At 51.7% G+C, this 24,912-nt stretch overlaps 1 protein-coding gene and 1 pseudogene across 1 annotated transcript; both read left to right on the plus strand.

Moving 5' to 3' along the window:
- Positions 1-873: 873 nt before the first annotated feature.
- Positions 874-18,758, plus strand: LOC149355010 (uncharacterized). The gene is made up of 6 exons (XM_089577574.1): positions 874-1,175; positions 9,959-10,122; positions 18,081-18,167; positions 18,252-18,329; positions 18,415-18,492; positions 18,610-18,758. The coding sequence occupies exons 1-6, from the start codon at positions 1,072-1,074 to the stop codon at positions 18,756-18,758; spliced, it is 660 nt and encodes a 219-aa protein (XP_089433700.1). The 5' UTR covers positions 874-1,071.
- Positions 18,759-19,333: 575 nt separating this feature from the next.
- On the plus strand, positions 19,334-20,981 carry LOC149355011 (uncharacterized; annotated as a pseudogene).
- Positions 20,982-24,912: the final 3,931 nt, after the last annotated feature.

Here is a 24,912-nt window from a genome sequence, read left to right on the forward strand (position 1 = left end):
TGCGAACTTTCTTCGCCTCGGGCGGACGAAAAAGACACAGTGAGTGCCTCCGGAACTCTCTACAGAAAGGCGGCAGAGGTAAATTGAAACCATATGCGCGAAGGCAATGCACTGGCTCGCGCTTGCCGGAGGGGGCAAGTTTCAAAATCGGTCACTACGAGGACGCCGCCAATCGGGCCGCGAATTTAAAAAAAAAACACGGTTTTTAAGAATTCCTAATAAATTGCCGGATCAGTTCTTAAGACTCATACTTGGTGCGAATGCTTCTTTCATCATTTTTATGCATGGAAAACATTTAGAAGCGACCTTTAATTCGTAGCATTGTCCATTTAAGCTGCGAAAGCAATGGAACGGGAGCTTGGAAAGGAGAAAGTAAAAGCGCAGCATCCTCCCCCCCTTAGCAACCGGCGCGGCGGTGGGAGGCGCAGCTGTGCATAGCAATTGTGACGCCACACAGTAGCGGAAGCAAGAGCGCGCGCGCACCGGCGGTGGCAGCTGCACCAAGGAGGATGTAGCATGGTGGCGAAGGCTGGGCCCAAAAACGTTTAAGCGCGACTGCAGCACAGCCACTTTAGGGGCCATAACAGTATAAAAAATGCTCTAAAACAAAATATAAATTAATATTTTAGCCACGTTTTATAAAATAGGTAAATTATTTCAGCAAAACATTACGCCGAATTTTGTCATTTTTCGCAACGCTCTTGTTGCGCCCCCTGTTTATGACTGTGCGGTGCATTTGCAGCGCGACTTTGCAGGCCTTGTTTCGGTACCCGGCCGCAGTGACCGCAGGAGCTTACGGAACGGTTTCTTATCTCCAGCTCTCTGCAATGGCACGCCTGGTGAAGCGTATAAATTTAGCTCGCCGGTCTCAAAATGCTCCTTTTGCGAAGTTTTCGTCGTCCTTGCGTGTGGCTTCTCTGTCACCGTTTTGTAAAATTTGCACCCCGCTGCACCGCTGCGGCAGACTTCTCGGTTTTGTCGTTTCCTTCAACGTGCGGCTAGTGCGCAGTCTTTTTCCGTCTTTGCACGCTTCGCGCTGTTGTTTTGAAGCGTTTAGCGCTTCACTTCAAGATGAGCTTGCGGAGTCTGAAGAAACGAAGCTCCGAGGTACATTGCTACAGCATGGACAGTACCATCGGTGTCAAGCTACACCACTTCCCGCTGGACTTTCACAGGTGAGCTCTTGTCAGTGTCGTCTGCTAAAAGGCGTCTGCTCTATGTATGCTCCGAATGCTTCCGCCGGGTTGTTCGATCCTGTTTCACAGCTGTAACCAGTTCGTGCGTACTTGGCTTCATGTTTTCGGGGATATTTTCTACTACACTGCAGGGCACACACTTTCAGTGCTAAGGCGTGCGAAAGAGGCCCACTATTTGTCTGATTTATGGTGAATTTCATGCAGCCGACTATCACCAGCGTTAACTTGATACCGGGCTCTCAGGAGCAACCATGTGCACGCTACTGGCCGGAAGGCCAATTTAAAACAAACTATGCTGCCTGACAGCTCTGAGCACGATACTGTTTAGTTTTCTAACACCGTGAAGCCAATTTGAAATCCTCTCGCAACTGGTAGTATCGAAATTCAGCCACGTGTATGTGCGCGGCCTTGAGGGTGCTTTAACTTGTGGGTTTCTAAGTGGACACAGGCCACCACCCACCGCGGGTTCGAGCTTCGCGCGAGCCAAGGGCCCCGATCAGCCGTCACCACACACACACTGGGACACCGCTGCAGCGCACTCAACCTCCGCTGGGAGGAGAGCGATTCGCCGCAAAGAAATAGGCCTCCAAGTTCACAAAGGAGACGTTTATTCACGTAGTCCTTCAGCAGTACACACACACTCAATCGTCACCCCGTCCCGGGGGCGCGCGAGGAGCAAGGCTCCGCTGCGCGCACGAAGCGACTCGAGCAATGCGCGCCGCTAGCACGCCGCTGCAGGAGAATGTCCCCGCGGCAGTGCTGTGATCTCTCTCTCGTGTCGACCGTTGGGCCGGTTGCGAGAGAGAGTGGGCAATCAACGCAAGGTACGCCTGTCGGAGGTCGCTGGACCCCGCTGGACAGGCTCGAGCCGCTGCAGGTCAGAGGACACGTGCGGGCGAGCTCGAGTATATGCACTGGTCCGAGCGGCAAAGGCCAGCAGGGACAAAACAGTAGTGTACGCACCTTAAGCTGTCTCGGAGGGATCTCCCTCTCGACCCCGCTCGGACGGTCGCGCGGTGCGCGGCCGCCCAAAACCGGTCCCGAATTCCCGCCAAAAGGCGCCAATGGCAAAGGCCCTTGGGGAGCCGGGGCGGAGCTGTGGCTAAATGACAGTGATTAGTCACCCAGCCGCCTCTCCACCGCCTGAGGCGGGAGCAAGGGAAAGAGGAGAAACAACGCGGGAGGCCGGCACAGCTGCGCAAAGGCGACGACGGAAAGCCAGGATTCCCACATCCCCCTCTCCTTAAATGCCCTCCTACCCATCGGCAAAGCACGCGGCCAAAATAAAGAAATCAATACACAAAAAAATAAGCTACACTTCAGTTCCAAAATAAAGAAATGAATACACAAAACAAAACTAGCTACCCTTCAGTTCCAGCCAGAACTACGTAATAAAACAAAGGAAAAACAAGGCAAACAACACTTGCATACGCTTCAGTAAATCAAAACAGCTTGCAGATTATATACACGGTACACAAGGCGATGTGAATTCAACTGTACAACTATGTGACAGGTGGATGTCAGCCTCAAAGTTCGATGGCGCGGCCCAGTGGGCCGGTCGGCGACTCACCGCTCGCAGACTTCAAGTTGAACGGGCTGGGAGGGCCGACGACTGATGGCGGTCTTCTTTCCGTTGATGACGACGGGGCCGCGGCAGAGCATTAACCCCGCGCCCTTGGGCACGACATCACGTTCGGGCACAAGAGAGTTAGTGCACCCCCTTCACGCCGGCTGAAACGGGCGAGGACGTTCGGCGGCGTCCTGATGTGTAACCTTGGCCACAGCGAGGGGTCCTTCTCATCCACATGCTCACGCAGAAGCACAGAACGGCACAGCTCACAGGCGTGCGTCGCCTCCTCTCACGGTTACGGGCGCACAATGCCACAAACACACATACACCGGCACGTGCTCGGACGCCGGTCGGCGGCAACGTTCCGCTCATCAGAAGCGTCCAGAGGCGCCGCGGCGAGGGTCAAAGGGTGCACTTTCCGCCCCCCATCGCCCCTAACGCCCCGCCAACTTCCCCTTCATACGGGCCGCACAAAACCCGCACCGCGGCACACGACTCCTTAACGAGCCAACCACCCACAGTCGGGCCGGAAATGAGAAAAGGCGCGCTGTACAAACGACACCTAATCCAATCTATTCCTTCTAGAAAAGAGCAAGCACGAGCGGGCTGAAGTTTGCCTATGTACATCTGAGTACGTTAGAACAAAAACAGACGAGCAAGCGGGAAACGAAAGTGGCTAGAAACTGACTCAAGCAAACAAATAAATAAACTGATAAACACACAAGGCTGGAACTGATCATGCTGCCAAAACAACAACCAAAAAAAAAATAACGCACCGTGCTTCGCCTGGGTAGGGCCTGACGAGAAAGCTCGCCAGCTAGCTGAGGCTGCGTGCCTTCGGTTGCGGAAAAGTCCGCTGTCCGGCATAAATCACACCGGTGACCGTCGCCTCAGATTGTACCGGTGCTCCGTACACTTGCGTTCCGCAGCACCAGTTGTGCCTTTGCGCTTGCCTTTGATACCAATGGGTACCGGCGCAAGCTCGTCAGACCGTGACGCGTAGGCTTTCAGGTCTGCGATGTGGGCACGGCTGGTTTTCCCCGTAACGGGATTCTCCAGCAGGTACGCGAGTGACGACCAGACTCTGACCACTCGGTACGGACCAAGCCACTTAGGAGCGAGTGAGGCTGAGAACCCCTTGCTCGCATCGCTAAGAACGTGGTTGCGCTTCAGGACAAGATCACCCACCTGAAAAGTCAGGCGGCGGTGCTTGCGGTCATACTGAGCCTTCTGTTGGGCTCTGGCTGCCGCCAAACTCTGCCTTGCTCTGTTGAGAGCCCGACCAAGCCGGTCCCGAAGCGTCGACGCATAAGCAGAGCAGTCTGCCCGCGTCTGCTCATCCCCGAGCTGGCTCTGCACGACGTTTGACATCGGATTCGCCAGCTCCCTCCCGAAATTGAGGAAGGCAGGAGAGAAACCAGTTGAGCGATTCTCAGCTGTTCGGATGGCGAACGCAAACTCGCTCAAATGGTCTGCCCAATCCTTTTGACACTCGGCAAAGGCCGCAAGCATTGGCTTTAGCGTTCGGTTGATTCGCTCGGTCAAATTGGACTGGGGGTGGTAGGGTGAAGTGGTGTAGTGCTCGATTCCGAGGGAACGGCACGTGTTACCGAACACCCGAGCGGTGAAATAGGACGCATTGTCCGTGATCAGTCTTTCCGGAAAGCCGAACCGACAGAACACTTCCTGGAGTTTATCCATCACCGCTCGTGCTGACACTTTCCGAAGGGGGTACAACTCAACCCATTTGGAAAAGTGGTCAGCGACTACCATCAGGTAAATGAACCCCTGCTTGCTCCTGGGGAAAGGCCCCATCAAATCGCAGGTGGCCATCTGCCACGGACGCACACTGTCAATCGGCTTCATCATTCCAGGCGGCTTGCCGCCCCGTGACTTCACCGCTTGACAGACATGGCAGGAACGGCAATAGCGGAAAATGTCACGCTTCATGCCGGGCCACGTCACCGATTGACTCAGTTTTGCAAAAACTTTGGAGCCACTCAGATGACCGGCCAGTGGTTCGTCATGAGAGAATCTCAACAGTGCACCCCTCAGACTTTTGGGGATAACCACCTTGAACGGGTCGATGGACTCGTCATCGGTGGCTATGTATTTCAGCACGAGCCCGTCATTGTCCAGCAAATATGAATCCCCGGGGTTCGCCGCGACACACGCTGGCTTCTGCCCCCCTGCGCCCGCTACAATACAAGAAGCGTCACGGCGCTCCGTCTCCCTGAGACCGTCGCTCACCTCGCGACAAAAGGGGTCATTTTGCTGGGCTTTCAGTAGCTCTTTACGGCTGAAAACGATTCCAGTCATCCCAGAGGGGAGCATGGTCTCGTCCCCACTCAGGTTTGCAGCCAAAATTTCCGTTCGCGTCGGCACTTCCGAGGCACTCACGAAGAGCTTTGCCTCTCGTCCGCTTTTCGAAGCGCTGCTTGCCTGGTTAGCGGAATGGGTTAACCCGTTTGCGGGCTCCCCCTCCTTGCCGCCCGGCGGCTCGTCCGCTGTTTCGCCCCCTCCGCCTACAGGCGTCAAGGCGCCGCTGGCGAGTGGGGCACGGGATAGCGCGTCAGCTACCACGTTTGTGCTCCCCTTTCGATACTGCACGGAAAAGTCGTAATGCTGTATCAGGAGAGCCCAGCGCGCCAGCCGACCCGCAGGCTCGCGGAGCCGCATCAGCCAGCTGAGCGCACTGTGGTCTGTCTGCACCACGAATTGCGTTCCATCAAGGTAGACGTCAAATTTGCGCAGTGCAAACACGATGGCGAGGCACTCCTTCTCGGTCACGGAATAATTCCTCTCCGAGGGCAGCAAGGAGCGGCTGGCAAAGGCCAGCGGTTGCAGCACGCCATCGAATTCCTGTAGGAGAACTGCTCCTAAACCCAGCTCGCTCGCGTCAGTCTGGACTACGAACTGTCTGGTCAGGTCGGGTAGCCTGAGCTGCGCTGTCTCGGCAATGGCACTAGACAGGAGGCGAAAGGATCGCTCTTGCTCGGGCCCCCATCGCCACGCTGCAGTCTTTCCCAAGAGCTTGGTCAAGGGTGCCTGCACGCGGGCACAGGACGGGATGAACGACCGATAAAAATTGGCCATTCCCAGAAAGCGGCGGAGGCCGCGTACGTCCTTGGGCGCGGGAAATTCGAGTATGGCTCGAAGTTTCTCCACATCAGGCTCAATGGAGCCCTCGCCCAGCGTGAACCCTAGTAACTGAACCCGGGTCCGCGCTATTTGGGCTTTCGCAGGATTCAAAGTCATCCCAGCAGCCCGTACCCTCTCGAGCACGTCGGCAATGTGGCCTAAGTGCTCATCGAAGGTTCGTGAATAAATACCGATATCGTCCAGGTAGCACATGGCGTGGGAACATTTCGCTTCCCCCAGGACGCCGTCCATGAGCCTCTGAAAAGTCGCAGGACCATTGCAGAGACCAAAGGGCATACGAGTGAACTCAAACAGCCCTCTGTGGCACGTGAACGCGGTCTTAGACCGGTCAGTGTCAGCCATCTGGACCTGTAGGTAACCTTTGGAGGCATCTAGCGTGGAAAAGTACCGCGCGCTGCCCAGGTTTCCTACGATTGAGCTGATCGTCGGGAGCGGATAGGCATCCTTGCGAGTCAGCGCATTCAGACGGCGATAATCCACACACAAACGGTGGCTGCCATCTTTCTTAGGCACCAACACCACCGGAGACGCCCAGGCGCTGGACGAGCGGCGGATAATGTCCGCCGACAGCATCTAATCCAGCAACCCGTCAGTCACCTGCCTTTTCGCAAGGCTGACGGGTCTAGGGTTGCACTTCAAAGGAAGCGCGTCTCCAGTGTGGATCTTGTGGCTCACTAAAGTGGTACAGCCAGGTTGATCCGTGAAGAGCTCATCGTACTAACGCAATAGTGCTGTAAAACGAGCCTTCTGTGTGTCATCCAATGTTACCGCACAGGCGGCCAGCGGATGTGGTGCCTGGTCGTGCCGCGCCGCTCGGTCCCTAAGGGGAGGCAGAACGACGGAACGCTCGACACAAGGGCGTGGCCCTGTCCTCTGAGCGTGGCACTCTCCGAACGCCTTCACTGCGCAGGCAGATACTGACGCCGGTGGGCTAATGAACGGCTTAAGCTGGGAAAATGGTCCGTCGCGATAGCCGTCATTCGCAATGTCCACCACGATCCCGGTTTTCAGGAGAAAGCCCCGTCCGAGAATCATGGGCACACTGAGCCCTGGGAGATGGATGAAACGCGTGCGTCTCGTCCGCTCTCCCCACATGACAGTCAGCCTCGCGGCGCCAGCCGAATGGGCTACGCCTTTCGCAAGGTTGAATGCCGTACGGCAGTCCCGCAAGCGCACAGAGTGCTTTTGCAAGTGGGACAACACCTCTTCACCGAACAAGGAAGCGCTGGCTCCCGTATCCAGTAACGCCGAAAATTCGCGGCCAGCAATGGTGACCGGAATGAATGGCGCGTGCGCATTAGCAAGGCAGCTTGCTCTGTACGCAGAGGGAATTAGCAGAGATTGGGCCGGTGGTCCCTTTACGACCGACCCCCGCCGCCGTTTCCCTGCCTCGCAGGAGGCCTGGCTACGGTGCATTTTCTTGCTAAGTGGCCCCTCTCTTGGCAGCGGAAACAGCGCACACCGCCGCGAGCTTGGTCGCGGGACAATGGCGCCTCTCCCTGCCTGGGTCCGCCCGCTGCACTACCAAAGGGTCGGCCGAGTCGGGTTTGCCCCTCCGCTGTGCGTTGGAGCGCTTGGCGCCCCTCAGCACGCGTTTCAGAACACGGTGCGCGCAGGCTTCTGGTCTCCCGTACGAGTAGGGATCGAGAGCTCTGTCGCTCAACTCCCATGTCTCGTTTTGCCCGCTAACAGCTGCAAAGGCAGGTTGTGCGGGTGGTCGCCGGTTGGGTAAGGGCAAGGTCCCTCTCCATGCACAACGTGGCTCAAGGGCCTCGCTTGCCGGCGGTGGCGGACGATAGGCGCGCGCGGCGAGAATGTCGCCTTGAATGCGCTTTGCCTCGGCGGCCAGCTCCTCCAAATCTCGGAATGTCGGATGTGCCTGCCTGATCGTCCTTTCGACACGCTCCTCGTTCGAGGCTCTGGGCTCGGCGATTGAGAAAAGGTCTTCCATCGCACGAACATACTCTTGCAGCGACTCATCCGGAGCCTGAGTACGGAGCTCCAGCTCTCGCCGCATCCTACGCTCGTAGTCAGCGGGCAGGAATTCGCGCAGGAATGCTGCACGGAACTCCTCGAGAGTCGCTGCCCGGTGGCCGGAAAGCCGATGCCACCGAGCTGCCGTGTCAGTCAGCGCTGCGGGGATGATGTGTGCAAGCACCACCTGCTCAGTGAGACCCATAGTTCTCTGATAATGGGTGAGGGACTCAAGGAAATCCCGGGCACTGAGTAGGTCATCATACCCGCGATATGTTGGCATGGGCAACTTGGCCGCGGGGTGAGACAACTTCGGCGTGGCCAAAAGCGTCCCAACCGCCCCTGACAGCGACTGGATCATCTGGGCAGCACTGGCTAGCAGCGCCTGCGCCCCAGCCTCAGTGGAGGTTTGGGCGGGCTGCACGAACGAGGGAGGCAAGGCTCCTAGTTCGATGAGCGGCGCGGTTTCCGCAGGGAACCGGGCCAGCGCCTCGCCGTTCCCAGAGCAGAATTGACTGCTCGCGGGGCACGGCTGCTGCTGTTCGAAACTGCCGGTTGCGGCAGCGTGACACGAACTGCTTTCGCACTGGGCGGAAAGCGTGCACAGCTGAGGCATGTGACCAGCGGATGCACCGCAGGGTGCTTCCGATACAGCTCCAATGGGAGCCGCGTGGTCGACATTTTGGGTTGTGTCGCCGTAAACCCAATGGGGGCCGCGGCCAACCACGGTGTCTGGCTATTCGAAGGAACAGCAGCCAGCGGATCAAACGACGCTACAACTCCGTAGGGAGCCGACATGTAGCTGCCGAGTGCCCCGCTGGGGTTAGACATGGTGCGCAAGCGTGATCGGCAAGGCGACCTGCTCGGCGAATATGTCATCAAAGGCGTAAGCGCCAATGACTTAGCACGTTCGGCGCCAGTTGTGGGTTTCTACGTGGACACAGGCCACCACCCACCGCGGGTTCGAGCTTCGCGCGAGCCAAGGGCCCCGATCAGCCGTCACCACACACACACTGGGACACCGCTGCAGCGCACTCAACCTCCGCTGGGAGGAGAGCGATTCGCCGCAAAAAAATAGGCCTCCAAGTTCACAAAGGAGACGTTTATTCACGTCGTCCTTCAGCAGTACACACACACTCAATCGTCACCCCGTCCCGGGGGCGCGCGAGGAGCAAGGCCCCGCTGCGCGCACGAAGCGACTCGAGCAATGCGCGCCGCTAGCACGCCGCTGCAGGAGAATGTCCCCGCGGCAGTGCTGTGATCTCTCTCTCGTGTCGACCGTTGGGCCGGTTGCGAGAGAGAGTGGGCAATCAACGCAAGGTACGCCTGTCGAAGGTCGCTGGACCCCGCTGGACAGGCTCGAGCCGCTGCAGGTCAGAGGACACGTGCGGGCGAGCTCGAGTATATGCACTGGTCCGAGCGGCAAAGGCCGGCAGGGACAAAACAGTAGTGTACGCACCTTACGCTGTCTCGGAGGGATCTCCCTCCCGACCCCGCTCGGACGGTCGCGCGCGCTGTGCGCGGCCGCCCAAATCCGGTCCCGAATTCCCGCCAAAATGCGCCAATGGCAAAGGCCCTTGGGGAGCCGAGGCGGAGCTGTGGCTAAATGACAGTGATTAGTCACCCAGCCGCCTCTCCACCGCCTGAGGCGGGAGCAAGGGAAAGAGGAGAAACAACGCGGGAGGCCGGCACAGCCGTGCAAAGGCGATGGCGGAAAGCCAGGATTCCCACAAACTGAATTCGCTCAGCAGGAGTTACTGCCTGTCTTGGTATTGCTATTCTGCAGATACATGACCGTCAGGGTAATTTTAAACGCACTTCACTCTGGTCATTCTTAAGCATAGAAAAGTAGCTAGCCGCGTGGCATGAGGACGAGCGTAACCGCACTCTTGGAGGCTGAGAGCTTGGGGCGTGCATTTACTACCATAGTTCAGATATAATGAAAGTATAATGTACTACAGTTAGCAGTGACAGGAATAATGACACATTGGTGTTTGAGTATGCAGTAATCCTTACGGCGCAATTATGTATAACGTGCATGTTGCATCACGTCCAGGTGCCTAACGTTGGTGCAGTTCTGCCACAACGTCAGCCTGGAGCAGAAGGCGCCATGGCAGCTGCGAGGCTTCAGGGTTTGTTCCAAGCACTTCGAACCGTCTGCGTATCTGCCGTCAGGAAGGCTGCAACACGGTGCTTTGCCTACTCGAGGAAGCATTGACGGTAATTTTTCCATCAAACTTTTACGGTATACGCCTGTGGCGATATATTCTGCGCATATTTCCGCGTAGCCTCCGCCTTGTTATCATCCGGCCCAGCGTAACACGGCTACACGCTGCACTGCGTTACCGATAAAAGACAGCGCCACCGCTGCGTCACCCGAGGCATGCGTCGCCGAAGGTGGCTACGAAAAGAGGCTGCCCGGCTGAGAAGAGTGGCTTTTTCCTTCCGCTGCCGAGACGAGCGTAGCGTTGGTATGCTCGTGCGCCACCACCACTAATGGAATAAAGAGTTGTTGCGTTTTTATGTTGGGATCCGTCCTTCGGCTACTGCCTCACCGCCATCGATTGGTATACTCGATGTCCTGAGGCATGGCCCCTCGAGGGAATCACCACGGAAGACGTCGCCTTGGCCTTCTTCGCAGGGCGGATTGCTCACTTCGGGCCCCCTCGCCGCATCACCACCGAGCAAGAACGACAGTTCCTCTTCAGGCTCCTCGGGCTGACCATCGGGTTCGAGCGCTCAAGGACCACCAGCTACCACCCCTGCGCCAACGGGGGGGGGGGGTGATGTGGCGACACATTCTGCGCATATTTCCATGCAGCCTCCGCCTTGTTATCATCCGGCCAAGCGTAACACGGTGTTGAAGATGGAGCTTCAATCCCACCGCCGGAACCAGTGTTGAAGATGAGGGGGCCTGGAGATGACTAACTCGTTCAGCCCCGGAAGTCCCTGCTCCGAAGGGCGGTGTTGAACTCCGAAGGTTTATTTTACATATTTACAGTCGAGATGGTAGTGCTCGGTCACAAAACATCATCCCGTTAAATAGAGTTCGTATTCCCCAGGTCCCTGACTGGGGAATAAAGCTCGGAGATAGATGCCCAATCAGATGGGCACATGTGGAAACTGGTGGTACCACCCACGGCAGGGGGCGGTGCTGGGCTCTCTCGCAGCTAGGTCGATGGGAAGGGGAAGACGGAGTGATTAAACACTGATGCGTCACCTTGGCCACTGCAGCAAGCCTTCTCTGCGTTGCCTCCGCGGGAAAGAAGTCTCCTGCAGTCTCCCCTCAGGTGAATGAACGTCCTCGAACTCCCCCGCCGGATGGCTGAAGCACCAGACCTCTGTCGAGGACACAGCCGTCTTTCAATTAGCGGTTTCAGCGTGACGTTGCGTAGCACCACACCGTCCGGGTACCCAGGACAGACTCAGCCACACTGCCGCCGCCGCCGTCGTCGTCTCTGCTTCCGCCGCTGGTGTCGTCAGCCTGCGCCGCATCTTTTCTTTGCGCTGAGTCACGTCCGGTACTAATTCTTCCCAGGCCCTTGTTCGCCGATCTTAACAACGGCTACACGCTGGACTGCGTTACCGTAAAACACAGCGCCGCCGCTGCGTCACACGAGGCATGCGTCGCCGACGGTGGCTGCAAAAACAGACTGCCTGGCTGGGAAGAGCGGCTTTTTTTCTTCCGCTACCGAGACGAGCGTAGCTTTGGTATGCTCATCCGCCGCCACCGCGGATCGAATAAACAGTTTTTACGTTTTTATGTTGGGATTCGTCCTTCGGGAAAAACGACATCCCACACGCCGCTCTTGACATGCCATCTTTTGTCTTCGAATGAAATTTACTCTTTTTTTTTCTTTCCTTTCTTCCTTTAATTTTTTTCTTCTTTTCTGCTTTCTTTCTTTACTTTTACATTATTTTTCTCGTGACCGTAAAAAGTCCAGCATCTTTTGCAAAATGAATTATGTATCTGTCTTGTGGCTTTAAAAGTTGCAGTAAATTTGCGCCTGCACACTGCTTAGCAAGACAAAAATGAAATCACGAAATGCTGCATCAGGGCAATATATATATATATATATATATATATATATATATATATATATATATATATATATATATATATATATATATATATATATATATATATATATATATATTATATACAATCTTGTGAAGGCACGCTAGGCCGAGACGGCAAGACGCTTGAGGAAGACGGCCGTTTCCGGCGTTTATTCTCCCGACGAACCCGAGGCGCGAGCCACCGGCGGAGCCCCGGGATGATGATGATGATGATCCGAACAAGTGAAAGAAGATGATGCGTAGAAGATGACGATGGTATGTACAAGTGAAAGAAGATGATGCGCAGAAGATGACGATGGTATGTACAAGTGAAAGATGATCCATTTAGGTCAAGACGATGAAGAAGGCTCACACAATCTGCTCTGGGGGTGGGAAGCAGCCATCCTGGCCGCTGCTAAGGAACCGTTGTACCGCGGCGCACAAACGGCTTCAGACGGGAAACTTGGACAATTTCAGTACCGCGGTGGCGTCGATCGGCTGGGGGAACAACAGGTGTGACTGAGTAATTGACTGGAGAAGTTTGGTTGATGACCGTATAGGGACCAAGGTAACGGTGGTAAAATTTGTCACTAAGGCCAGGGGTGCGCTGTGGTGTGTAAAGGTGAACTTCGTCACCAGGACGGAAATGGACCACACGATGAGTAGCATCATATCGACTCTTGCGATCTTCCTGGCAGGCTTCAGTGTTGAGGCGAGCAAGGTGACGGCATCTGGCCACACGGGAGACGAACTGGGCAGGCATGGACACGGAGGAATACTAGGGCGTAGAGAAGAAAAAACTGTCGAGAATTGTGGTGGGCCGTAAACGAGGAAAAATGAAGAGTAACCGGTTGTGCGCTGTACTGCAGTATTATAAGCGAATGTGACGAACGGTAGAATAGTGTCCCAATTTCGATGATCCGGTGTCACGTGCATGGAGCTCATATCCGACATGGTGCGATGAAATCGCTCAGTCAGACCGTTGGTCGTGGGATGGTAGCTTGAGGTTGTCTTGTGAAGGGTGGATGAGGCGTGGAGAACGTCGGCAACGACTGTCGATAAAAAGGTCGTCCCGCGGTCGCTTAGGAGCACCCGAGGAGCACCATACCGCAATACAATAGATCGCAAGAAGAAAGTTGCGACCTCTTGAGCTGAGCCAGTGGGCACGGGTGCTGTCTCAGCATAGCGCGTGAGGTGGTCGACAGCTGTGATGATCCAATGATTACCTCGATCGGAGAGAGAGGGGACCATATAAGTCGAACTCCCCAGTTGTAAAAAAAAGTTGGAGGCTTATCAAGGTTAAGCCCAGTGGATGCGAAGCAGCCTTCGTTTTGCATTCTTATTATTAACGTCCTTAGCGTTCGGAGGCATCTTGACCGCATACACGCCCGGTGCAAAGACGCTGGCGCGGTTGCGGGCACAGAGATTGACGCGACGGCGGGCGCGCGCCGCTTCATCCCTGGCGTGACGTCACATATCACGTGATGCAGCGAAGGTGGCGCCGCCGCCGCGTCGCGCGCGACGGCGCGAACCGAAGCGTGGAGGCCTCCGCCGGGCGACGTCCGACGGCGCGATATGAGGCCCCATCTGCAGCCGGTGTGACGTCATCACGTGACGTCACATCATGTGATCTCACTTCAAGGTCAATGGTGGCCACCGCCGGGCGTCGCGCGAAGGCCTGAAACCTACGTTAATATGCATCGCATAATAAAGTTTTCACCACCATGCCGACGACTGCGAATGGCGTGGCGGGGCAGGGAAGGGGTTGTAGGAGGCCAGCGGATGGAGAAGTCGGTCGTTTGCGATGGTGGCACAGGGGGCAGGAAGCGACGTATTTAGCGACGCTGGTGGATAGGCCAGGCCAAAAGAAACGTCTCTTTATGCGGTCGTAGGTTTTGGTTTTGTGAAAACCTAGGTGACCGGCAGTGGGATAATCGCATAGAGCCTCTAGGATATGGCGGTGAAGCACTCGCGGCACGACTGGGAGCCAGCGGGTTCCATCAGGGCAATATACGTAGCGGCGGAGGATGCCATCTTCGACCTTGAAGCTGCGCAGCTGTCGGCGGAGCCTATCATTGAGTGAGGTCGAAGCGCCGACAAGGCGGTCGATGAGAAAGTGGATCGAGTTTCACCTCCACCACTTGTGAAGGCAAGCTAGACCGAGACGGAAAGACGCTGGAGGAAGACGGCCGCGTCCGGCGTTCATTCTCCCGACAAACCCGAGGCACGAGCCACCGGCGGAGCCCCGGGATGATGATGATCCGTGCAAGTGAAAGAAGATGATGCATGGAGGTCATGACGATGAAGAAGGCTCACACAATAATATATATATATATATATATATATATATATATATATATATATATATATATATATATATACGTTGCGTCTCTTGCGTGCAAGTTTACCAATCCAGCGATTGCTGCAGTATTGGAATCAACTACACACTCGCACGAGGTGCTCCAGCCCCTTTATTTGTGTACTTCCTGTGTGTCGTGCAACATTGCACTAGGCGCATTTTTCCGCTGCTGGGATCGAGATTCTTTTCCTCCTGGTATGCATTGTACACTGCATGTGAAGTTCTCGATAAATGTACTGTCGCGATCGCAATATTGCGGGACGTCGGAAAGCGTGGCAGAACTGCGTTCCGCGCCATCTAACGGCGCAGCCTCGCTCGTTCTCCCCTTTTCAGGCCTCTCTGTACTGTCACTCCTAGCACGCGCGCAGTACATAGATCGCCACTAGCGAAAGGTGTCGCTTCGAAATCTAGCCAGCATCTGGCTCAGCCGCTGATGAATGAAACAGAGAGCGTGTCGCTATCGCGATGCAGCGACTCTTGATAAAGATGAGGGAGAGTGCAATTATGTTTTCTCTGTTTTTTGTGCGAGTGTATGCGCGCTGAACGAACAGGCCTCAAGCCTGAATGCCTGGATGACCAGCTTCTTGTCGAGAAGAGTTTTGGTATACCAAGCACTTCCCTGAAAATGCGGTTACGCAATCATATAGGAAAAGCCAGATTTATTTTGCGCATGAAAGAGAAAACCATAATACTCGGCAATGATTCTCTCAGATGTGTTCCTCGTGTCCAGCGCTCTGCGAAGCTCATGTGCCGTTGACTTGACGACGACGGCATTCACTGATTGCAGTTGATCTGGCGTCAACCGGAGTGACATATGAAGCTCGTACAGGAAAAGAATGTGCCCGACATGAAGGCAGAGAAGAGTGAATGATTCAATATTTGGTTCAAACTCAATATTTCGTGCCTTTTTAACGAATATAACGGGTGACTTTAAAACTGTATACCAGAGAATATGTGGCTATTTTTGTCTACCTGCAACTGACCGGCCGCTAGACGCTCCACTCTGGGTCCCACCTCGTGCTGAAAGTCGACTCGTCGGTGAAGACCACATGAGACCAGTCATCCACGGTCCACTGCTCCAGGGCCCGTGCAAACTCCAGCCTCTGTCGTCGCTGCTTCTCAGACAGATGGGGCTTCTGAGCCGCCACGCAGTTTTGAAGTCCGGCTTCCCTCAGTCTTCGCATTATAGTGCACAAATACACCTGAATCCCCAGCTCTTGTTGCAGTTCTCGGGCAGTGATGAAGGGATCGGCGACTGCAGCAGCAACGATCAGCTGGTCTTTCTCCTGTGTGGCTCTTCGACGACCGGAGCGCTCGGCGTCCGTTATTCCTCCGTTATCTTCTTGGGAGGCACGAATAGCGCGAGTGACCGCAGATTTCGATCTGCCCATGCGGCGGCATATTTCTTGCTGAGGCACTCCTTCGAGAAAAAGACGCGCTATAAATCGCCCATCTTCGGCAGGAACTCTCGGCGGCATTTTCGTAGATGCAGAAACGCGTCAGAGGGACCCGCTTATATACCTTCCACTAACAATCCCCGGCCAATCACAAGGCTCCAGGTTTAGAACAGCTGCTGAGGTCACTGTGTCGAAAGTTGGAAAGAAATGTCGGCACAAAAGCTCATGGGTAGCTGCTGATACTGTCTAAGTGACAGCTCCGTGCCGTTCGATGCCAGGACGCCTTCAAGTAATAATTGCAGTGGACGGGAATTTCACTGGCCATTAGCAAAGTCGGACTAGGCTAGGAAAACACGCCCCCTCCCCCCCCCCCCTTCTTGGCCATCGGCTTTAGAAGGCTGCATGTCTACTTGTGTATTTTATTATTTCGTCGAAAGCGCCGTTTACATGCACATACTGCATGGCGCTCCACTTGCGCCGTTGACCCTTTTCTGTTTCAGTCTCTGACACGCCTCTTTTCCATACGGACTCGGCCTGGATGTGTCTGGCGCACTCCGGCTGACGACACATTAAGTGCAATCAATGAACGCCGTCGACGTAAAGTTAACTGCGCAATAGTGTCGCTTAGTGCTGGACTCGCGTACAGATCTTAGAGAATGGTTTCCGAGTGTTAATTCACTTTCAAGGAAGGTTTTTAGACTTCCTTGTCGCAAAAATTAATCACACATTTCCTTGGTTTTTCGTTTACTGTAGCTGTATTTTTCACGTAGGCCTTGGCATTCCACCGTTCTTCACGTCCAGGAGCAGTTGTTTATTCTAGCGTTCGGGGTTTTGTTGCCACTTAAGCGTGTGCGTGCTGGAAACAGGGCTATGCCTGTGAAGGCCATGCACACGAATAAAAAAAAATGCGGGGCCATCTTACGTTATGACTCGGCAAATTTGCGCACTAAAACAAACGACTCGTCATTGCAAGTCCACTCCCCTTTCTCCAGAGTCGATCCTCCGCGAAAGCGGCAACTATCTGCTTCACCCATCGCAGCCCAGGCAGACCTGGATATCGAAGCGGCACCTGGCGCTCGTTTCGATCTTCATGTGCCGCGCTTAAGGTAGTAGTGAGGCTACAGACATGCCTGAGAAGAAAGAACGAGCGGGAGTGCGCCGTTAGATGGCGCAGAACACAGTTCTGCCACGCTTTCCGGCGTCCCGCAATATTGTGATCGGGACAGTACAGCCTAGCATGCTTAGTATGCAATTAGTTTTGTGCTTGTAGTAAGCCGATGGCACAAGCTTAGTAGGTAAGGGCTGCTGAAGTGAGTGTGTAGGCAGTGCGAAAAAAGTACACTTACCATGTGAGCACTGTTGCCTGATATTTCCGGTAAAAAAAAGAAAGCGGAAGTGGGATATTCGGTGGTCTTTTATGGCAAAGGGCTCGAAAGGACCTTAACGTGAGCCCGTCAGTCTTCCAGTTCACGCTGTTTGATGCCGCTAGCCACTTCAGGAATGAAAACCAAGCAACTTTTTATGCGTTGCAGCAAGTAGGAATTGAACCTTTCCTATTCACCGTGAAACCAGGCATCGTATGAGTGATCTCTCTCGTGACCAGAGTACATTCTCGTCTTCCCTTTGATAGCTGAAAAGAAGTGAGGGGAAAAAAAGGTGGACATCTGCACATAAGCATGGAATATAAATGCATAAGAGAGCCTTCCTACACGTTTGAAGAATTTTAGTACTCGAGATCTTTGCCTTATTCTGTGCACAGAGATTTTTTCCACATTCAGTTTTATCAGGATGCAATCTTATGCCGACATGGGCAAGCTACACCTGATGAAAACCTTCTTGAGATATTGTGTGTTCATGTATTATGTATCAAAGCATGCACTGAACGATCATAGAAATGCAGAAATAATTATTTGTTTTTGCCGTTTACCTCCTTATTCATGCTATCGAAATCAAATTTTTGTCCGGTTTTCCTTTTTGCGCTAATTGCTTACGAATACATCATTCTTGTTGTGGCATAGGTCGTAGGCTGACCTGCATAAATTTGGAAGCAATATGGTGCGCATTACTTTATTTGCGAGCTATCGCTGTTTGCGTGATAGGCGAATTTTGCACTCTTCAATGTAAAACATAGTATATAAAAATTACAAATGATTTACTGATGCTAAACAGCTGCTGATTACATCAAAATAACGTGCCTAACGAAACAGAATATAAACAAAATTTTATTTCATTAGATGGGCAATTTTTTTTCTATAGTGATGTCATGTGTGAACCGCATGCTGTGGAAGGTATAGATCTTTGGAGATTATTCACCATAAATGTACTCAGTTCTCTTTTCTCTCCGCAATAATGTTTCATTTTAGACACCTCAAGCGAATGCAGCAGCGACATGAATTTTTCACCATCTCTGAGCAAAACTTGGGCATCAGTGCACCGTGCTGGAGAACCAGGTGAGCAGGGTTGCATGCGTGACTGGGATAAGTCTGCTGAAAATGGTGATAACTGAAAGCCAACTGGGCTGCTTCCTATGATAGCCGCTGTCTCCGGTGAACCTGTTGCCGAGGGGTGCATCCAGACTCAGTCGTCCCAGTCGCTTCAACTCTTCCAAGAAGGTGATTGTTCTTTCGTATCTGCTGGGACAGCCTGAGGATGTATGGCTCAGAAATATGCTAAATTCCTCATCTGTGCGCTGCGCAGATGCAGATGGTGCAAGCTCTACTTGTTCTATGCTGACAGAAGCTTGTTTCCACGCCAATGGATTGATGATGGTTCAGTGTGAGTGTTAATTCTGCCTGTGGTGCTTGGTTATTATTTGTGCATTGTTGGGCTTCTCGCTTCACTTTCAGAATGGTGCTGTCACTATATTTTGTTCTTTATATTCTGTGGTCACAGCTGACCACACATATGCACGAACAAGCACTGAAGCAAGCGCTTCATCTCTGGAACCTGGTACGGCAGGGGTGGCCACAGCACTGTCAGCCAGTGCTGCTCTGTCACCAGGAGCTCTGTTCAGCAGTTCGCCTCTTTCTCATGAAGGTTAGCAATTTTACAACGCTTTCGCAATATTGTGCACTTCTTGGGGCTGCCAGATTACATGCAGCTATGACTAAACCAGACGTAGCAACTTATTGCTCTTCCGCCGATTTCGTTCCTTGCAGGATGTTCCACCAGCCCCATCAATGACAGGCAGCCACTTGAGAAACTTCGAGCCAAGCTCAGGCAGCTCCGTAACCGCAACAAGAGGCTGCAAGGACGGCTGCTTCAGCGCAGTCAGATGAAGACCACTGCTGGATTGGTAGAGAGTCTGCGTGAACGTTTAACTCCACCTGTTCCTGCATTTGTTGAAGCTCAGTTGAAGATGCACAATGTCAGCAAGCTTGGCCATCGATGGTGCAGCGAAAATAAAGCCTTTGTTTTAGGTTTATACTTCCACAGCCCAAAAGGTTGCAGATATTGCAGGAAACTCCTAAAACTTCCATCTGTTAGGTCTCTGCAGCTGTGGTTTGCACGCGTACCACTGAGGGTTGGATTGTATCCGGAAGTTTTTGCTTTGATCGACAGACAGGCACCGTCTTTTTCACGACAAGAGAGGGCTTGCGCCATAATATTTGACGAAATGCATATTTCAAAGGAGCTGTCGTACAATCCAGTGTCTGACAGGTTTGAAGGAGTTGAAGAGCGCAGTGCAGTACACGGTCTAAATCTTCCAAACAAGGCGCTTGTGTTCATGGGCAAAGAAGTGTGTACGCCGTGGAAGCAGCCTATTGTCTATTTCTTTGCAGATAAGGCGGCGCCTCCGACTGTTCAGCATGACCTTCTCTTTAAATGCCACGAAATGTTGGTTGGAGCTGGATTGCAGCCTGTGGCTGTGGTTTGTGATCAGGGGAACCAGGATGTTTCTTTGTTCTCAAGCCTTGCGACCCCGGAAAAGCCGTACTTAAGTGTGAAGGGTGAACCACTTTTCTTTTTTTCCATCCCCCATATTTGCTCAAGTGCTTGCGCAATATTCTCTTCAGGTACAACTTCGGGGTTGGCAGTGCCGCTTTTAAGAGCTCGTGCATACGACAGGCTTATGAGAGGGATAGAGAAATGCAAATTCGGTCCATCCCGAAGTTTAGTGCCCGGCACTTTAACTTTTGCTTCGAAGATGTCTGTGAAACTCGCAGCACAGGTATTCAGCAATCACTGGGCTGCTGCAATGCGCACATTGGTAACATTCCAGCAATTGCCAGCAGAGGCTATCCACACAGCCATATTTGTTGACAGGGTCGATAGACTCTTCGACAGTCTAAACATTTCGCAAAAGCGGGGAAAGTCTCCATATGCCTCTGCAATGTGTGCAGGATCTGTGCACAAAGAATTTTTGGAAGAGTGTATTGTAGTTTTCGAACACATAGAAGTTCTCGGCTGCGCATGGCAGCCTCTTTGCATCCGTGGCTTCTGCCAAACTATGAGGGCTGTGCTGCTGTTATGGAACCACCTGGCCCCTCGCTATGGTTTGACATACCTCCTTACCAGACGAATGAAACAGGATGCACTTGAAAACACTTTTTCAGTTGTTAGGTCAAAATTCGAATCAAACAGCAACTCGTCCTGCCGGCAATTTCAAGCAGCATTCAGACATCTTTTAGTCAGCAACCTTTTCAAACTGTCTGAAAACAGCAACTGTGCTAAAGACAAGTCTAGCCTTCTTGCCACTCTCCCAGTTTGTTTTACTAAATCTGTTCCTTCTCTTTGTACAGCTACCATATCTTTGCCAGTTGCAGTCGAAGTTTTGCCGTGTGATTATTCATCTGCAATGGCAGAGAACAACATTGTCTACTTTGCTGGGTGGCTTGCCTTAAAGTTTATGAATGACCATAGGTGTGTTACAGGGTCGCATACATGTGAGCTGAGGCTAGAAAACGCCACGTTTTCCGATCAGAGCCAAGTTATCTTGTGCCTAAATGACAAAAATCTTAGAGAAGGTGACTTTGGAATCCTATCGGTTCCTGCACCCTCCTTTGTAGCTTTCATCAATGCTTGCGAGCAGCTTTTTGTTGCATCTACCTCCAGTATTACAGGAAAAGAACATGTAGGGCATGTTGCTTCAAGCCAAGATAGAAAAATTGCTGACTGTGTGTGGCGATGACGTTTATGATGGCTTGTTTGCCCTGTTCGTCAGGGTGAGGTTGCATTGGCTTGTACGCAGCAAAAATCTCCAACTGCACAGTCAAACTACTAAACGGAAAGCTACGAAGCAAGCACTGAGATTGAGCAAATGAAAACTATGCAATTCCGGCATTAGTGGCAGTGTTTTTTGAAGTTTCAGGCTATATTGCAGCTTGTCCAATATAGCTTCTTTCATCCTCCATTCCACTATGTCACTATTTTAGGGTACTTTTATACCATTTCCAGCCTGTTCAAGTACTTGCGCAATATTGTCAGATAAACCTCCATAAAGCGAATGGCTCCCAAAGGAGACCTTCTAGGCAATTAATTAACCTAGTTTCCATGGCGTTCGGGTTAATTGTTCCACCTGCCCGCCCCCTGCAGTTTCGTGCTCGTAGGTATAATGAAATGAACCGTTGTCATCATAACTACCACTCAGCACCACTGGCTACCAAGCCCCCTTTAAGCAGGCTCGTTGCATCTTGGGAGCTTATAGTAGGATCATTTGCAGCACAACGAACAACAGAACAGCGCTGGACCTTTGTCTGGCTATGTTGTAGCATACAGTACACTGATTACATGCTGTTCTGCCACGTTAATATCCTTGAACTTCACTGTAAGCTGTACTTTGTGTGTGCTTTTGTTGGATTAGAATTACTTCAAATTGATCCGGTTAACGACTAGAAGTAGGTCTGGAGGTTTTTACGCAGTCTCAATGTATGGTGTGCTCCTGCGTTGAGCAGGTTTCTTGATGCTAAAGCTAGCTTTAACATTGTCATGCAGATGTAAACACAGCTGTTATCTTTTAGCTGGAGAAATGAAAAATTTAGAAAAATCCAATTGTGCTCCATGATCTATGCGTTGATGCGCCTACTTATGTCACGCCATGTTTACCTCAATTGAAGCTGTCGTAGCATTGTTTTCTATACTTTCCAATTTCCTACCTGGCAACATTCGTGGAACTTCAGGGCTTTTCCTATCCGCACTGTGATGATTGAGATCATTAGCCAGCTTAAACAAAACTACTGCTTGAGCTGCCTGTGGCGTAAATTTTTTTGTTGGTGTGCTTTATCACTGTATTTGTTTAGTTGCTGCAATAAACCATGAATATGAAAACCATACTTGCCGTACACTGTATTGCAAACTGTGCACTTGAGCCTGCGCTTTGTGCATCATGCCGTCATGTGCACAAAATTACTAGCACCAGTATTTCCACCAAGGTTTCCAAAATGAATCATGCATGCTTAGCCAGCGTCTGGAAGTGTTGCTGCTTTTCAGTGCTGCCTTCTTTGCCAGTCACTTTCATTGGGTTCCTAATTTCACATTAACAAGGTTATAACTAGCAGGAACTCGAGCACATTTGACTGGCAAATGTTGGTGCGCGCTGAAAGGCAACCTTCAAGAGATACCGGCTCGAAAATGCGGGTTCTATAAAAAGACCACTTTATAATTCGCGCCAAAAGCATACGTATGCGTGACGTCATTCAACGTCACTCATACGTAGGTTGCCCCCCAGAATAGGGGCGCTGGGGTGCCCCGTGAGCAGCCATTTTTTGGATCAATGGGCGTCTATGGAGCCTTCGCTTCCATGGTATATCTATCTTGCCCGGCACAGAATAGGCACTTGTTCCATTTCGACGCCAGCACCGTCAGAGTGCGCCGAAGCCGTCGAACGCGTCGGTGGTCAAGCTGCAACAAACACCGAACAAACCCTGAGTTAAGAAAACTTCTGCCTCGTACGGTTTCAAAACCATCGCACGCTGAATATTCTTTCTTCCTTAACAGATATGATTTTAATGAATTCCTCTCTGACACATCTCGAATATTTTAAGGACAATTACTTTTACTAGATTTTCCTGTGGCAGACAAACGTTCTGGAAGAATCTACAACGCTACTCAAGTGCATTACCTCCGAAGTGATGCGTGCGCTTTCCGTGGCTATTGCGGGAGTAAATTACTTGAATCGTTATGACCGTACTGGCCTGTATGCGTCTGTGCAGGAAACCTCGAGAAATCACACCTCGTGTTCGTGCTAACCAACCTGTACGAACGTACTGCGTTCATCAGCTGCAAGCCCTCACAAAAATTTCTTTACATAGTCCATAGACTCTTCATAGACTTTAGTCTATGAAGTCTAGAGAGTGCTTATAGACAAATCCTATAGACTGGTCTATAGACAATCTATAGATTTATGGCCATACACTTTTGGTAGACTTTTGTCTGTAGACAGTCTATAGACAAAGGTCTACTGAAAGTCTATAGGTCTATAGGAAGTCTACAGACACAGGTCTATAGACGATCTATAGACTTATGGCCATACATTTCCTGTAGAGTTGTCTATAGACCATCTATAGACACTTGTCTATAGACGGACTATAGACGACCTACAGACTTATAGCCATAGAATTCCTGTAGATTACTGTCTATAGACAGTCTACAGACAAAAGTGTGCTGGTCCAGTAGACATGTCTATAGACTGTCTATAGACATTCCATAGGTGTGTGGCCTGGCAGTGCTATAGATCTTTGTCTATAGACAGTCTATTGACATCTGTCTACTAAACCATTAGTAGACCATTATCTATAGACTGCCTATAGATAGTCTACAACCATTGAATAAGGTCACCAGACAGAGTTCACAAATGACACGATCAATACACTTACAAATTTAGTTTATTTCCAAGCTATCCAGGCTGGGAATATGCAATACAGGCACCATAAGAATGCACCACAGTAAAATAAATGTTGAAAGTAACAGTCTGGCTAGTTTCCTGAGAAACATTTTTGCGGCCTGTTGTCTGCAGTCAATCATCCGGGCATGTTCACATGTACAGCACAAAGGAAAAAATAATATAAGAAGAATTGAAAAAAAAATCCCTATTCCATCTCTACGCATGTGCATTCTATACATCCCGCATTTCTTATTTTTGTTTATTTATAATGTTTTCGTTGCCGAATTAGTTGGTGACATGAAGACTAGTAGTCACTCGTCGCTCCCGTTCCCTGCCATAAGACGTCGTTTTGGACGACTGGTGGGCCGAGTTAATAGAGCCTCTTCGTACGCTGTAACCGATTTGCGCACCAACCTGTGTGCGTTGCATCTGACCCGCAGTATCATTGCCCTAATACATATTGTGACGGTAGCGCCACCTTCGTTCGTAATAAGCAGGCATTCGTTATAACAGCGTCCTTTAAAAGTGGCGTCGACTGTATTTATATTCATGAAGTCCAAAGAAACTTGTAGATTCTACTGGCTATGCACCTTTGCCATTACTTGATTGCCATTACTGTTGATAAGCTTTGATTCCATTCTCGGTTAGCCTGAAATATTCATTGGTGATCTTTGATAGCGATATGAATTTGAGAATTCATTTAAGTTTGCTCTGTACTAATCCCTTCTATGCTGTAAAATTCCCGCTTTGTGCTGCAGGTTCTTAACAGCAGGAAAATCCTTACTTTGTTGTTTACAGCGCTTTTTGGTATGCCATCGCTTAATTTGACCATCGTATCCTTGTGTGGCAATTCACGATAAATTATAGTTTAAAGAAACCCTTTAATTTCTAATATACAATATAAAAACCCCAGCAGATGCTGTTTGATCTTTTATTTACATAGATGCGAAACGCTCTTTTGTTGCGAAAGCAACAATACGTGAGTCGCCGAGCCATTTCGCGGAGCCGACGAAAGGCCATACTGCGCATGCGCGAGGAGTCGTGACGTCACACGGCGCACAGCTGGCGCGCCGCCGCCGTCGCTGCGCGGGTGACTCAGAGGAGCCGCCGCCCCGCTCGCCAGTTGCGCATGCGCAGTAGCAGCGCATAGCTAGCGTGCCGGGGTCGCCGCCGCTGCGGCGCGCTCTCCAATTAATTTCAATTCACTTTTCATTTGTTACTGGTAGGCTCACATATTATCAAAAGGCGTGAAGCCCCGCGTATGTAATGTCCATACCAATTTCAGAATTTCTAAAAAGCGGTTACCCTAGGCGCGGAGGCCCAACAAATTTTGACCATTTCTACAGGTTACGTGCACTGGAGAGGCTGCTTTT

Source organism: Amblyomma mixtum, chromosome 3 (genome assembly GCF_055824585.1).
Source record: "Amblyomma mixtum isolate Tamu chromosome 3, ASM5582458v1, whole genome shotgun sequence".
In the NCBI taxonomy this organism is placed as follows: domain Eukaryota; kingdom Metazoa; phylum Arthropoda; class Arachnida; order Ixodida; family Ixodidae; genus Amblyomma; species Amblyomma mixtum.

Coding starts and splice junctions, on each gene's coding strand:
- LOC149355010 (XM_089577574.1), top strand. CDS start 1,072: ATGAGCTTGCGGAGTCTGAAGAAACGAAGCTCCGAGGTACATTGCTAC. Junction 18,168..18,251: donor GCACCGTGCTGGAGAACCAG/GTGAGCAGGGTT, acceptor TTCCTATGATAG/CCGCTGTCTCCGGTGAACCT. Junction 18,493..18,609: donor TGGATTGATGATGGTTCAGT/GTGAGTGTTAAT, acceptor CTGTGGTCACAG/CTGACCACACATATGCACGA.